This window comes from Apis cerana, linkage group LG2, assembly GCF_029169275.1.
Source record: "Apis cerana isolate GH-2021 linkage group LG2, AcerK_1.0, whole genome shotgun sequence".
NCBI lineage: Eukaryota > Metazoa > Arthropoda > Insecta > Hymenoptera > Apidae > Apis > Apis cerana.
Window position 1 is genome coordinate 15,666,557 of NC_083853.1, and position 14,350 is coordinate 15,680,906.

General features: G+C 24.7%; 2 protein-coding genes across 4 annotated transcripts; both read left to right on the forward strand.

The window, feature by feature from the left end:
* Nucleotides 1–728: 728 nt before the first annotated feature.
* On the forward strand, nucleotides 729–5,585 carry LOC107992492 (tetratricopeptide repeat protein 39B). The gene is made up of 11 exons (XM_017048406.3): nucleotides 729–1,045; nucleotides 2,108–2,154; nucleotides 2,258–2,286; nucleotides 2,403–2,583; nucleotides 2,661–2,793; nucleotides 3,279–3,411; nucleotides 3,496–3,595; nucleotides 3,660–3,725; nucleotides 3,818–4,539; nucleotides 4,628–4,861; nucleotides 4,944–5,585. The coding sequence occupies exons 2-11, from the start codon at nucleotides 2,131–2,133 to the stop codon at nucleotides 5,044–5,046; spliced, it is 1,725 nt and encodes a 574-aa protein (XP_016903895.1). The 5' UTR covers nucleotides 729–1,045; nucleotides 2,108–2,130; the 3' UTR covers nucleotides 5,047–5,585.
* A 3,300-nt stretch (nucleotides 5,586–8,885) lies between these two features.
* Nucleotides 8,886–14,345, forward strand: LOC107992491 (importin-9). Of its 3 annotated transcripts, none has more exons than XM_017048404.3 (13): nucleotides 8,886–9,236; nucleotides 9,883–10,257; nucleotides 10,336–10,569; nucleotides 10,644–11,013; nucleotides 11,090–11,334; nucleotides 11,430–11,691; nucleotides 11,780–12,099; nucleotides 12,185–12,404; nucleotides 12,519–12,790; nucleotides 12,913–13,321; nucleotides 13,573–13,721; nucleotides 13,805–13,877; nucleotides 14,028–14,345. In XM_017048404.3, the coding sequence occupies exons 2-13, from the start codon at nucleotides 9,931–9,933 to the stop codon at nucleotides 14,240–14,242; spliced, it is 3,096 nt and encodes a 1,031-aa protein (XP_016903893.2). In that variant the 5' UTR covers nucleotides 8,886–9,236; nucleotides 9,883–9,930; the 3' UTR covers nucleotides 14,243–14,345. The 3 variants fall into 3 exon arrangements, with proteins under 3 accessions (XP_016903893.2, XP_016903894.2, XP_061927723.1); XM_062071739.1 differs by having other exon boundaries at nucleotides 9,229–9,461; XM_017048405.3 differs by lacking the exons at nucleotides 13,805–13,877; nucleotides 14,028–14,345 and having other exon boundaries at nucleotides 13,541–13,725.
* The last annotated feature ends 5 nt before the right edge of the window (nucleotides 14,346–14,350 follow it).

Genomic DNA, 14,350 nt, shown 5'->3' on the forward strand with positions numbered 1-14,350 from the left:
TGAACGAATAAAAGTATATCTCTCAACTATATACGAAATTTCGCGGTAGAGAAAATAATGCAATGTGCTAGATAATATATTAGCGATACTTAATATTTAAGAAGTTTAATATATATAATTTCGTTATAATTTGAAAATAAAAAATATATAATTTTAAAAATAAAAAATTAAAAAATTTTTAAATTTAAGAAATTGTAAAATTATAAATTTTCATTTAAGTATAAAATTTATTATTATTTCTTTTATTATATTAAATTATATCTTTTCATGAAATAAAAATATAAATATATACAATAATATATAATGTAATAAATAATGTAATAATGTAAAAAATATAAAAAATATCATGCAAATCAAACGGAATATCAAATTTAATCAGAAATTTTTTTTTCAAATTTTAATAAATGAATATTATAATCTAATCATATAAATTGTATAAATCACTTTAGTATTTTTTAGATTGGAGATAATACTTATAAAAGTAACACACAATCATCAGTGATTCTTAATCTTTGATTAAATTTTTGTGATTCTTAATTTTTTATGAATAAAAAGTATTAAAAACAATTGAATTATATTGATATTATAAATGTAGCTGAGAGCTAATGAGAGAATTAATTTTGATTGGCTTTAATCTGATTAGTTTCTTTTCAAATCATTGTTTCAGTGTTATATAAAACTTTTAGTATTATATATATTAAGCATCACTGTAATGGAAGGTAATGTCACGTGTACAGTTGTATCCTTATCGTAAGTAGTATATATCTATATACTTACTTATGTTGATCCGACTCGATTCACCTGTCATAATCAGTATACCGTCAGTCGGTTGCGTACATTTTATGCCGTTATGTTTGTAGCGGCGTGTTTCAAGAATTCTTGTAAATCTCGAATAAAAATGTAAAAATAACTATAATTTGTTATAGCATTTATACATATCCATAATCTGGTCATGTTAGCTTAGAGATGTTATTAAATAAACATTAATTTCATTGCTTTTTTTGTGAATTTATTCTTCTATCTTTTGACATTTGATGGTTTAATGGTAAGTTACTTTGAATCATCTACGTACAAAATAATTTATAAAGTATTGTAATGTAGAATATGAAATAAGATTGAATTTTGTTAATTTATAAATATTGATTGTATAATTATTTATTTTATTAATTGCATTTTTATTGAAATTGATTTTATCGTAAATTTTTGAGAAATTTAGGTCTATCGCGATATAACTCCATTATATCATATGTTTTCTTCTAACATTCTATTTTAAATTGAACATTTAAGTTACATATCATATCAAGAAAAATTAATATATTATTTATTTGTATATCATATGTATGTATATATATATATATATATACCTTTGTATATTATATTATATATATTTTTCATTTTTAGTATATTATATTATTTCTTTTTTTTTTTTTTAATATATTTAAAGAAAATATTATTCATAAAGCTGAAAATATAATAAGTAAAAAATTCTATAATAAGAATATGTTTGTGTCTTATGTAACTTGAGGTAAAAATTCAATCTTGTTTATTTTTGAAAATATGATTAATTATTACCTTGAAAATTTAATATGTCTGTAAGATATAATTTTTTAAATATATTTATGAAATATTTGAGATGTTGATGATTTTATGAGAATATATATTTTATCTTATCATTTTTTATTATTGTATATTTATCTATGAACTTGTTGATAATGATTATTAAGAATAATTTTATATTACAAAACATATCTTATAAAAATATATTAAAAATGAATAATATATATATTATAATAAAAGATTGCTTTTATTTTCATTTGTTGTAATTATAATTTTAATATGTCTATGAAATATAATTTTTGTTGCGATATTATTAAAATAATTGAATTTATTGGTTTAAAATTGTAAAAGGAGCACATGAGAAATCTGTGTTGAAGATGACTTTCACATTTAGTAATTAACATATCTAGTTCATAAAAGAATTCTTCTAAAATATAGAATCTCTATGCAAAATATTTATTGAATGTAAAAAATTTTTTTATTACAATATTCACACATAGATTAAATGAAAATAATTTCAATAATAACATTCAATATTATTTTTTTTAAGCATATTTCAAATATTAATTCAAAATGTCGGACATCGAAGAAGATGAGGTATGAATTAAGTTTAGTTAATAATTAAAAATTCAAAAAACTATTCTATTTTTAATAATTAATATGATAATTAACAATATTCTTTATTTCTATAATATTTTAGTTTCAAGATGCTCAGGAATCTTTACCACAGTAAGTATATTATATATACATACTATACATACATAAATTTAACATATTATATGTTACATATTATATATTATATATTATATATATATTTTAGATTAATTATGATTTGTTTTTTTAAGGCCTACTTCTATGGATTTGGATACAGCAATAATGGAGGCAAAAAAAGCGATACATTATTTTTTTAATAATGATTTTGAAGAAGCAAGAAAAATTATGGAGCCATGGGCAAGCAGTAGCATGTATCATTCTTTAGGAACAAGTATATTTGCATTCCTCGAGGCTATTCTTACATTTGAACAAGTATTAAATCCCAATAAATTGTGATATTTGGAAAATATATGTTTTTTCAATAATATATTGTAATATGTGTTGCTTAGAAATACATTGAAAAGGCAGCTGGAGCTGTAAAACAGTGCATGACTGTGTGCTTGAAGCAACGTAAACATGTAACATTAACACAAAATATTGGCAAAATGGTGAAGAAGACTAATTATGATGCTTATTCAATTGGTAATGTATATACATATATTATTTGATATAATATTTTCTATACACCGCATCATAAAAATAAAGTTTCTTAAAAACCACATTATTTCTCAAAAAAAAAAAACTTTTTTAATTAACAAATAACTTTTCATTTCTATCAACCTAATTCTTCTATTCTAATTTTATTTCTATTGTAATTTTGTTCTATTCTAATTTTTCTATTCTAATTTAAATTTTACTTTAACTTTATGCACAAATTAGAGAGTATAATCAGAATTATTTGTTACATAAATATATATGATTTTCTGTATATACCAATCTAAATAATTCAATACTATTATTATTCTATTATTTATAGAAACATATTCTATTATATGAATTTATTTATTAAAAAATAGATTTCATATTTTTTTTATAAATTGTCTATAATAAAATATTTGATTTATTTGATTTTTACACGTTGATATTATTAAACATGAAACAAAAATGATATAGAATTATTGTTACAGACGAAGTGCATGCAGAACTCTGTTATGCTGAGTCACTTTTTTTAAAATCAATGCTCACGTTCGTGGAGGACGAAACTTTGGTCAGCTTTGTTAAAGCTGGATTGAAAATTCGTACCTGTTTTCTATCATATAAGTAAACAAATCATCATTTTGTGAATATTGATGTAATATATATTGAAAAACCATATATTATTTTATGTATATTATTCTATTTCAGAGAATGTTTAACAATTTTAAATAATCGCAAATGGGAAAATGATGCTTATAAAATACATTTTGAAAGTGGAGTTCGCACTGGTATTGGTGCATTTAATTTGGTATGTAGAAGAATGATTTTATTGTATAAAATAAGATGTAATAACTATTTTTTGAGTTTTATAGATGATCTCTCTATTGCCAGCAAAAATCATTAAACTTTTAGAATTTATTGGATTTTCGGGTGATAAGGTAATGAAATAAAATGATTAAAATAATTTAAAAAAATTGTTTTTTTTATAAACATTATCGTTTTATAATAATGATGTTGTTTTTATTATTAGGAATATGGTTTGTCAGAATTAGAAGCAGGATATCAAGAAAGAAGGGGATTACGACATGTATTGTGTGCAATGTTTCTTTTATCTTACAATCTGCTGGTATCGTTTGTTTTAAGTCATACCGACGGTGATCTAGACTGGTGTGAAAAAGTTTTGGAAGAAGAATTGAGTCTTTATCCAAATGGCGTATGGTTTTTATTTTTTAAAGGAAGATTAGAATTAACGAGAGGGAAATTTGAAAACTCTTTAGAATGGTATACTAAATCTTGGAAAAGTCAAGATTTATGGCCTCAATTTCATCATATTTGTTTTTGGGAATTAATGTGGGCACATTGTTCGCTCCAGCAATGGAATCAAGCTGCAATGTTCGCCGGTCACTTAGCTGAAGAATCACATTGGTCACGTACAATTTATTTGTATCAAAGAGCTGCGATACTTATGATGCAAAATCCATCGGTACAAAGTGAAGAAAAACAAACGATAGATACTTTAATGATGCAAGCGCCTACTTTTAAACAACGTATTGCGGGTAAATCATTACCAATGGAAAAATTTGTAATAAAAAAAACTGAACGATATTTTGCTCAAAAGAAAAGCCTAGTACTTCCTATATTTGAACTTATGTATGTATGGAATTTGTTTCGCATAGTAGGAAAACGACAAGATTTAATGTTAAACATGTTTAAAGTAATTGAAGAAGCTGAAAAAAAACTTGTGAAAACTTCGTGAGTTTTTGTCAATCGATTTTATTCTTTTAATTTAAATCATATCATCTGATAATATATAAACTATAAAAAATCAAATAATTTTTAGGAAAACAGAATTTCATGCAGATAATGAAGCACTTTTATCGCTTCTAAAAGGTGCTTGTTTGCGACAATTGAAACATCCTCTTTCAGCTGAAAATTGTTTAAAACGCGTTCTCGAATTGGATAAACTAATCAAGGAAGATACTTATTTACTTCCTTATGCAACAGTAGAATTAGCTTTGTTGGCACAAGATCAAGGAAATATTCAACTCGCTCTTGGATATTTAGAGGATGCTAAGTAAATCATTTTTGTCTTAGGAATATTTCGGATAATTTTTACTTTAATTATTATTATCAATAAATTGTTTTATTTTTTGTAGAAAAAATTTTACTGGATATTTATTGGAATCTAGATTACAATTTAGGATTCATTCTGATTTAATGAAATTGACTGGAAAGAAAGCAGAAGATATTTTAATGTAATATAGTACCTGAAAAATAAGTTTTTTGTAAGAAATAATTCATTACTGTCAATAGCAATACTATTGCTATTGATTTCAGGCACTATCAATTTTTGTTGATAATTTATTTTTATATAATAACTTATTATATGATCTTTAATACTTTTTCTAGAACTATTTGCTTCTACTGTTTAAAATTACTCTAAATTATTTCTTTTTTTATTGTAAAAATATTTAAATATTATAATTTTTACATAATGTATACATATACTGTACATTATGATGTGTATATTGCGAAAGATTATGGTAAAAAGGTTTAGGAAAAAAATTATTTTTTTAATTTCAATTATTTGTATTATAAAAAAAAAATGTATAATTGTATAATGCATCAATTTAATCGGTGGTAGTAAAATTATCACAGTCGTTTATGTTAATAAGTTCACCAATATATATATTATATTTATAATGAATTATAATGTATAGTGAATTATACATTATATATGAAATATGAAAAAGGGATATAAAATGGAAATAAAAAATAATTTATGGCTGATCAAACTAGTTACGAAAAGTTTTATTCATTATTTTAATTTTTATTTTTTATTTTCACAAATCTATTGTCCAATATTTTATTAATAGATGCGTATATATATGTATTTCCATCTAAACACATATATGTAAATAATAAATGCAATCGAATTTTAATCTATAAAATTTTTATATATTTAATTATATATAAATATTCAAATATTCTAAATGAATGAATATGTATTTCTATTACAAATTTATACATATATCTATTTTTACGTATTTCAATATATTTTATATATTTTTTTTCACTTCTATTTTAAAAATAAATAATAAATTTAATCAAATTTCGAAATCGTCTCTTAAATGCATAAATTTTGCAGAACAAGTATATAAGGAAAAAAGAAAAAGAATAGAAATAAATAAAAAATTTAAAGAATTAGTAACATCTTTAAAATTATTTAGATTTTAAAAGATATGTACAAAAAAAGCAAATAGTGAGAAAAGAGACGGAATAAAAATTTAGGAATCAGAAAGTAACGAATAAAACAAACTCAGAAAAAATAAAAAATGAGAGAAAGATAGATATAGAGTAAGAATTGATTGTTAAACCCATCTTTTCTACAAAAACTTTTCTACAAAGATATATTTTTTTTATTAATAACTTTAAAAACGAACAGAATTAAATAAATAAAATTAGAAAAAATTACTAAACTGCAAAATTTTTGAATATTTCAATTTTTTTAATTAAAATAAATTTTCACTTTATATTATCAATCTTATATTTAAAAATTTATATTTATTTAAAAAAATTCATCAACTTAAAAATATTTTGTTTAATTAATAAGTCTAATTTAATTTGTCTAATAATTTTTTATAATTTTACAATTTTTTTATTATTGTATTTTTCTTTTTTAATTTTATATTTTAAATTTTTAAATCAATAATTTTATTAAATTTTTTTAATCGAAAAATTATAAAATAAAAATCTATATTTCATGCTAAAAAATTATATATATATTAATATATATTTATATATTTATATAATTATATATTTATATTAGAAATTTATATTTTACAGCTTTAGAAATGATAAAATAAATTTTTTAACTAAATCGCATACGCAGCCAATTAGCTCATTTATTTGCTATATAATTTATAATTATATCATAAAGCTATATATGGAATAATTATAAATAGTATATCAAATAAGAATGATTTCCAGGTCTCACCGCGTGGAGGTTGCTGCGAATCGGAGACCTACCCTATTCATGTGGGATCTTATCCATGTGGAATCTCCATTCATTCTTTTTTTGCCGTGTAATTATATTAAAAAATAAAACAATTTAGTACAAATCCTATTTTAAAAGCTCAAAATATAAATTAGTAATATTTGAATATATGAGTTAATGATCAAATATAAAAAAATAATAAATTATTGTTTAAAAAATTATTAATTATAATAATATTCAATAAATAATTGAAAAAACGTATTATAATAAAATTTTAGTATAAAAGGAAAAAGAATAATTGTTACATAAGAATTATAGGAACAGATAAATCATATACCTGAAATAAAATATCTAGCTATCATGAGTTTCGACAACAAAATTATAAGTCTCGTGTCTTTGTGATTTCGATATCGAATTATAAATTGAGAAAATATTTGGATATATTTCAACAATTTCAATAATTCGATAAATCGAAATATCAAGCATAGCACGATACAAGGAAAGATTGTATTATAAAAAATGTTTTCAGCATTGAAACTTTATATAACATCAAAACAAATATAAAAATAATAACACACGAATTAAACGTTGATAACGCATTTAAAAAATAAATATATGAGAATATATCTATAAAATATGTATGTGTGAATTGATAATAATAATAATCTAACTAATTCTATCTTTGATGAAAAGAAACAAAAATTATAATATATATTTTTAATATATATTATAATAATATAAATAAAAAGAGACAAAATTATATATAATAATACATATTTTATATATTATATTTTATTTTTAATAAAATAAATAAAAATCTTACCATATTTGCATAAAAGTCGTTGAATTATTTTCTAATTATCACATATAGTGAAAAACTATTATACTATTACATTTTCAAAGTCATTCTGCCTTCGAAACTCCAATCAAACGATAATCTGCACAAAGATATTCAATTCTGGTAATAATGATTAAACAAATAAGTATTAGTTACACAAGACTTAATAATAATAAGATCTAATAATTAATAATTAAACTTAATAACCATATTATAATATCCTATCAATAAATATTTTACACAATTATGCTTCTCAGTCGAAATACAGCCTGTCATTACGATTTTCAACTTTAGACTAACGCCATGCGCACTATGATGCGCAATGTTTGCGTCTCGCAGTTGATTTTAGCAGTTTTTTGATTGGTTAGAACTACGCGGTTCTTTATTTCAAATTCGAAATCGCGAAAATTAAAATACTGTACAATATAATCTTCTAATTACCTGCAATTAAAAAATCAAACTTTATTGTTTTTTCATATGTTCATATTAAAACTTTTCTCATTTTCAAAAGCAGATATCTAAAATCTATACAAAAGAAAATCAATAAATTTCAAATAAATATTTAAAATGTATAGAATTAATCAATTATATTAAAATAAAATTATAATCAAATTTCATCTCAAAAAAATGTAAGCTATCTACTATTTTAAAAATAAATAATATAACATTAAACAAATAAATAAAGAAAAAAAATAGTTTAATTACTATTCTTATTTCTAATTAAAATAAGAACGATTCAACAAATCGAAACATATTAAGTATTATTAAAAGTATTATTATTAATTTTTTAAAAAGTTTGTATAACAAGAAATGTTTTCGCACTCATAGTCAAAAATATTATAGATAAAAAATAAAGATAATGTAAATAATAATAATACAAATAAACAGGAAAAAGGAATTTAAAAAAGAAATATGAATTTTTAACAAGTAATAAATTATTATATATTTGTTTCAATGTGAATAAAAAAACAATTAAAATTCATTTTAAATATTTCTATGAAAAGAAATAAAATGTTACTTGAAATATATAGAAAAATGATCGGTTATAATTTCCATAATATGAAAAAACATTACATGTAAATCACATTCATTTTATATTATTTGTATTCTTTAATATTCTGTAATACTTCTCAATATTTTTTAATACTTCTCAAGAAATGGCGCTAACAATCAATTCTATTTCTATATTTTTCTCATTATTTTCTGTTCTTTATTTGTTGCGGCACTCTGAAGATGGCACTAAGTCCCAAATTTTTATTCTAGTTTTATTCTTCTCTTATTATTTACTCTATTTACATTTTCTCTATCAAATTAATATGCTATGATAATTATCGATTTTTAAGTAATTATTGTTTTACGTTTAAAATAAAAATAGTAAGATAAATATATAATATATTACAATATGAAAATGATATACATATAGACATAAGCAATATGCAAAAATAAAAATTTAAATTAAAATATATTTTTCATTATTTTATCTATTGTATATTACATTAATTATCATTGTAATATTATTTACATAAAATATATAATATTTTAAAATCTGAATTTCCAATATATATATGCGCACGCGTATATATACGATACGTTCGATACTTTTATCTTGGACATGTACGTATGAGTTCATTTACAAAAATTTATAAAATTATCAATAATAAGCATTTATTGTTACGAATATAGAATTAAACATATAAATGTGTTGTTTATATATATACAAAATATTGTGATCAAAAATGTTCATTTTTTATTTACGTACCATTTGAGCAATAATAACTTTATCTCTAACCTTTGTGTCATTTTGTTAAGCCGGCTTCATCAAATTATAATATGCTAAAAGTAGAATAAATATTATTATATATTATATAAATTTTTTGTAATTTTATCATATTATTATAATATATCATTATTATAAAATTTGTATAATAGTGCTTATTAGATTATACAATATATATATAAATGCTATTAGTAAATTTTTTTTTAATTCGATTTTATATGTATTCTTTTTTTCTTATATAATACAATTTTATTTTTATTTTTCTTTTTAATCCTTCTTATAATGACTAGTCTGTTAATTACAGAAATTATGTTATATTATTTTTAAAAGATTAAAGCAACTTGTGTGAAAACAATAAATGCCAATAAAATAATAACCATTAACATGTGTTAACATGTGTTAAGATAAATATTATGTGATTTAAATAAGATTATGAATAAAACCTTTAAACTATACAATAATAAACAAATATTTTGTATATAGGAAACAAGGAATAAAAGGAAGTTGAGATTATTATAATACATTATTATAATGGATGTACAAGGTTCTTTGAGAGAAGCTTTGTATGAAACGTTAAGTGGAATTTTGTCTCCTCATACAGAGACAAGACAAGCAGCTGAACAAAGAATACAAGCATTAGAAGTTACAGAGGAATTTGGTATACATTTAACAGAATTTGTAGTAGATCCTAATGGACATTTACCTATTAGGCAATTAGCTTCTGTATTATTAAAACAATATGTTGAAACTCATTGGTCTTTTGTGGCTGAGAAATTTCGTCCTCCTGAAATAAAATATACAACAAAAGAAAGAATTAAAGAATTACTGCCATTAGGACTTCGTGAATCTATTAGTAAAGTAATATATATTTATAATTTGATTTATGAATGTTATATATATCAAATATAAAAATGTTTCATCTCATTAATTATTTAGGTACGTACAGCAGTAGCATATGCGATATCAGCTATTGCACATTGGGATTGGCCAGAAAATTGGCCCGGTTTATTCGATATACTTGTTAGTTGTTTAAGCGGGGAAAGCGAGTATGCCGTTCACGGAGCAATGCGAGTTTTAACAGAATTTACTTCAGATCTTACTGATAATCAATTACCTAATGTGGGACCAGTAATTCTTCAAGAAATGTATAGAATATTTCAAAGTGAAAACGTACGTTCGTTAATGTCTTATATTAAACATTAATCATATAATAACACCATGACAATATCGATTTATATTTTTAGCAATATTCTATTAGAACCCGTGGTCGTGCTGTTGAAATATTTACTACAATTACAACGTTAGTTGCCGCTACTGGAATTTATCAGAAAGGATTTACAGAGCAATATCTACAACCAGTTATTCCCATGTTTTGTGAAAAATTTGTTCACTGTTTACAACTGTCTGATGGTTCAACTAGCGATAGCGGACTTAAAACCGATGTTATTAAAGCTATAAATTGCCTAGTTACTAAGTTACCTAAGTATGTATCAAGATTTTTACCTCAGATGTTACCACCAGTTTGGGAAACTTTAATACAAAGTGCTAAACTCTATCAAGAAAAATCTGTAAATGGAGAGGGAGATACAAATGATAAAGAAGTCGATTCAGATGGTAAATTTTGCGTTAAAAAATTCAATTTATACTCATCGAGAATCAATATGTTTGCAATACATTTATCTTTTTACAGGTGAAATAATTAATTTTAATAATTTGATTATTGCGATATTCGAATTTATTCATTCTATCGTAGATCGTAAACGATTTTCAAATCTTTTGGATAATTTAATGCAAGAAGTGATGTATTATTTAATCATTTTTATGCAAATAACCGATGATCAAATCGAATTATGGACGACTAGTCCTAATCAATTTGTCGAAGAAGATGATATATTTGCTTATAACGTTCGCATTTCAGCTCAGGAACTTTTAACGGTAAATATGTATTGTCAAGAAGGATATGATAAAATTGATAGTTAATATCGTTGATGATTAAAATAATATTTAAATTGAATTTTTTGCACGCATAGGCTTTAGTGAATTATTCCGAGGAAAAAGCAGTAAATGCACTTTGCGAAGTAGTTACTCGTCATATTGAAGCAACTAGTAGATTGCAAAGTACAAACAATGGAAGTGAGAATGATGAAACGTGGTGGAAATTACGAGAATCGTCTATTTTAGCATTAAGTAAAACAAAAGATGCTGTTGTGGAAAGGCAGCAAACTGGAATTCTTCAATTCGATATTATTAGATTTTTGGATACAATCGTTTTAGCTACTTTAAAGGATTCAGGTATTCGATATTGCTTCATTACTTTTCATTCATGAAAAAACAATTAATTTTTTCCATCATTATTCTGTATCATATTGATGACTTTTAGGAGCACCACCGTTACTTCTTGGTCGTTGTTTATGTATCGGTGGCAAATACGCTGAGATAATGCCACCAGAAATGAGTTCACGTTTCTTAGAAGCAACAGTTAATGGATTGCAAGAGAATCAACTTTCGTGTATTCGTATCAGTGCGGTGAAAGCTATTTATTGGTTCTGCAAAGCATCGATGATGGAAAATAACAATACCCTCGGCAATATTATACGATCTCATTTGCCAAATATATTCCAAGGAGTTTTCAATTTAGCCAATCAACCATCAACGGAAATTTTAATATTAGTAATGGAAACTCTGCAAGTTTTGGTTTCGGTAATAATGTTCATTATTTTTTTTCTTTTTTTTTTACTATTATTCATAATCATTACGTCTAATTCTACTTCTTTTGTTTTTACAGCTAGACAAAGCATTTACCGCTTCAATGGAGAATAAAATTTGTCCCTTAACTATCGCTGCATTTTTAAAGTTTTATAGCGATCCTGAAATTTTGAATTTGTGTCAAGATATATTTAAAAGCTTAACGCAAAATCCTGATTGCATAGGACCATTACAAACTCGATTGATACCAACGTTAACTAGCATGATGGCTATAACGCCTATGAATAAGTCAAAAGATGGTAAGGCTTTATTTTATATTTACCATAACATTTTACTTTATCCAAGCTTGAGCACGAATTTTTAAAAAGTAAAAAATCGAAATTATTTGCTCGAATTTCTGTTTATCGCAATAGAAAGATGTCAAAACGTAGCTCTGGATATTTTGCAAGTATTGGTGCAATATTCTCCTAGACCGCTGAGCAGCGCATTGATAGAAACTGCGTTTCCTGCCGCTTGTCATTGTATTTTAAATTCAGAGGACAACGAAACCTTGCAAAACGGTGGAGAAGTAATACGGACTTATCTAGCTGTCGCTGCTCGGCAAGTGACGGTACATCGAGATAATGACGGTCAAACAGGTTTGCAGTACATATTGCAGATCATTGCTCAACTGTTGAATCCTCAGGTAACTCGATAATTTTGATTAATGAGAAATAGGCTCGTTTCCGTTTTTTTTATCTCATTATTTCGACACACGAACTGTACTATATCAATTGATTTTTTTAACGAGGCGTGTCGCATTTGTAGTCGAGCGAGTTTACAGCGACTTTTGTCGGACGATTGGTGACAACGTTAATTAGAAAAGCAGGAAATACATTGGGCGAAAATCTCGATCTATTATTGAAAGCTGTGCTGAGTAAAATGCAGCGAGCCGAGACGTTGACCGTGGTACAGAGTTTGCTCATGATATACGCTCATCTCATAAATACAGAATTTGATGCTGTCCTAAATTTTCTGTCAACCGTACCCGGTCCAACAGGACAAAGCGCTCTCGCATTTGTACTCTCTGAATGGGTCAGCAGGCAACATTTATTTTTCGGTAGATACGACCGAAAGGTAGCAACGGTCGCGCTTTGCAAGATATTGGAGTACGGTGTTACTCACGGAGATAGTCGATTGAACGAGATCACCGTCAAAGGAGATGAAATATTTTCAGGTTCGTATTCGAAATACGTCATAAATTATCACAATTCTGCAAAAAATATTCGAATAAATTAGAAAGAGGTTTAATAAATATTTGCTCGTACGTTTGTATATAATTTATACAAATTCGTAAGGGACATTATTGTTTTTCTCGTCACTTTTTTTTTTCTTGAATATTTATTTTTAATTTTAATCAATACAAGATGTCGATAAAATATTTATTCCAAAACAGCGAGTGACTAATTAAAATTCGAGAATACGTAGGAAACGAAGAAGGCGTGAGGACTAGGAGTAAAGCCGAATCACAGCCTTATCAATGGACCACTATACCTGTTTTGGCAAAGATATTCAAGCTGATAATTAACGAGTTATCGAACGACATCGAAGCGGTCGCTGCTAATCAGGACACGGACGTAAGTAATAAATTTCTCCATGTTTTTCCATCATTTTATTCTCGTTCGATGGCTCGAATCAAATCAGTCTTTTTAACGCGTAGGAATCGGACAACGAAGACGACGAAGATGACAGTGAGAATGCCTATCTAGATCCAGGCTATGAAACTATGTTACGTAAGTGGGATGCGCGGCACCATCGGTATTTTTTATTTTTTCTTTTTTTTCATTCGCTGAAATTCTTCTGCAAATCGAATAATATTATATCGCTATAATATTATTAACGTAATAATATATTTTCTTAAAATTATCATTTTTATCGATTAGTGTTGGGAGAAGCTGCGAACGAGGCTGAGGAAGACGAGGACGATCCGGATTTGCTGCAAGATTCCATCTATCACTTGAATTTGAGTCAATATCTGCAAGACTTTTTATTAAATTTCTCGACTCATCATTGCTTTCCAGCGTACATTCAGCATCTAAATATTCCGGAACGAAAAGTTTTAAGCAGCTTAAACATCAACGCATCGTTCATGCAATAGATAGATGGATATATAAATCGTTATAAATAGATACATGAACAGATACACGTGTCAATGATAAGGATTTTTGAATTTCGTAATAAAATATGTGATTCTTCATATATATTT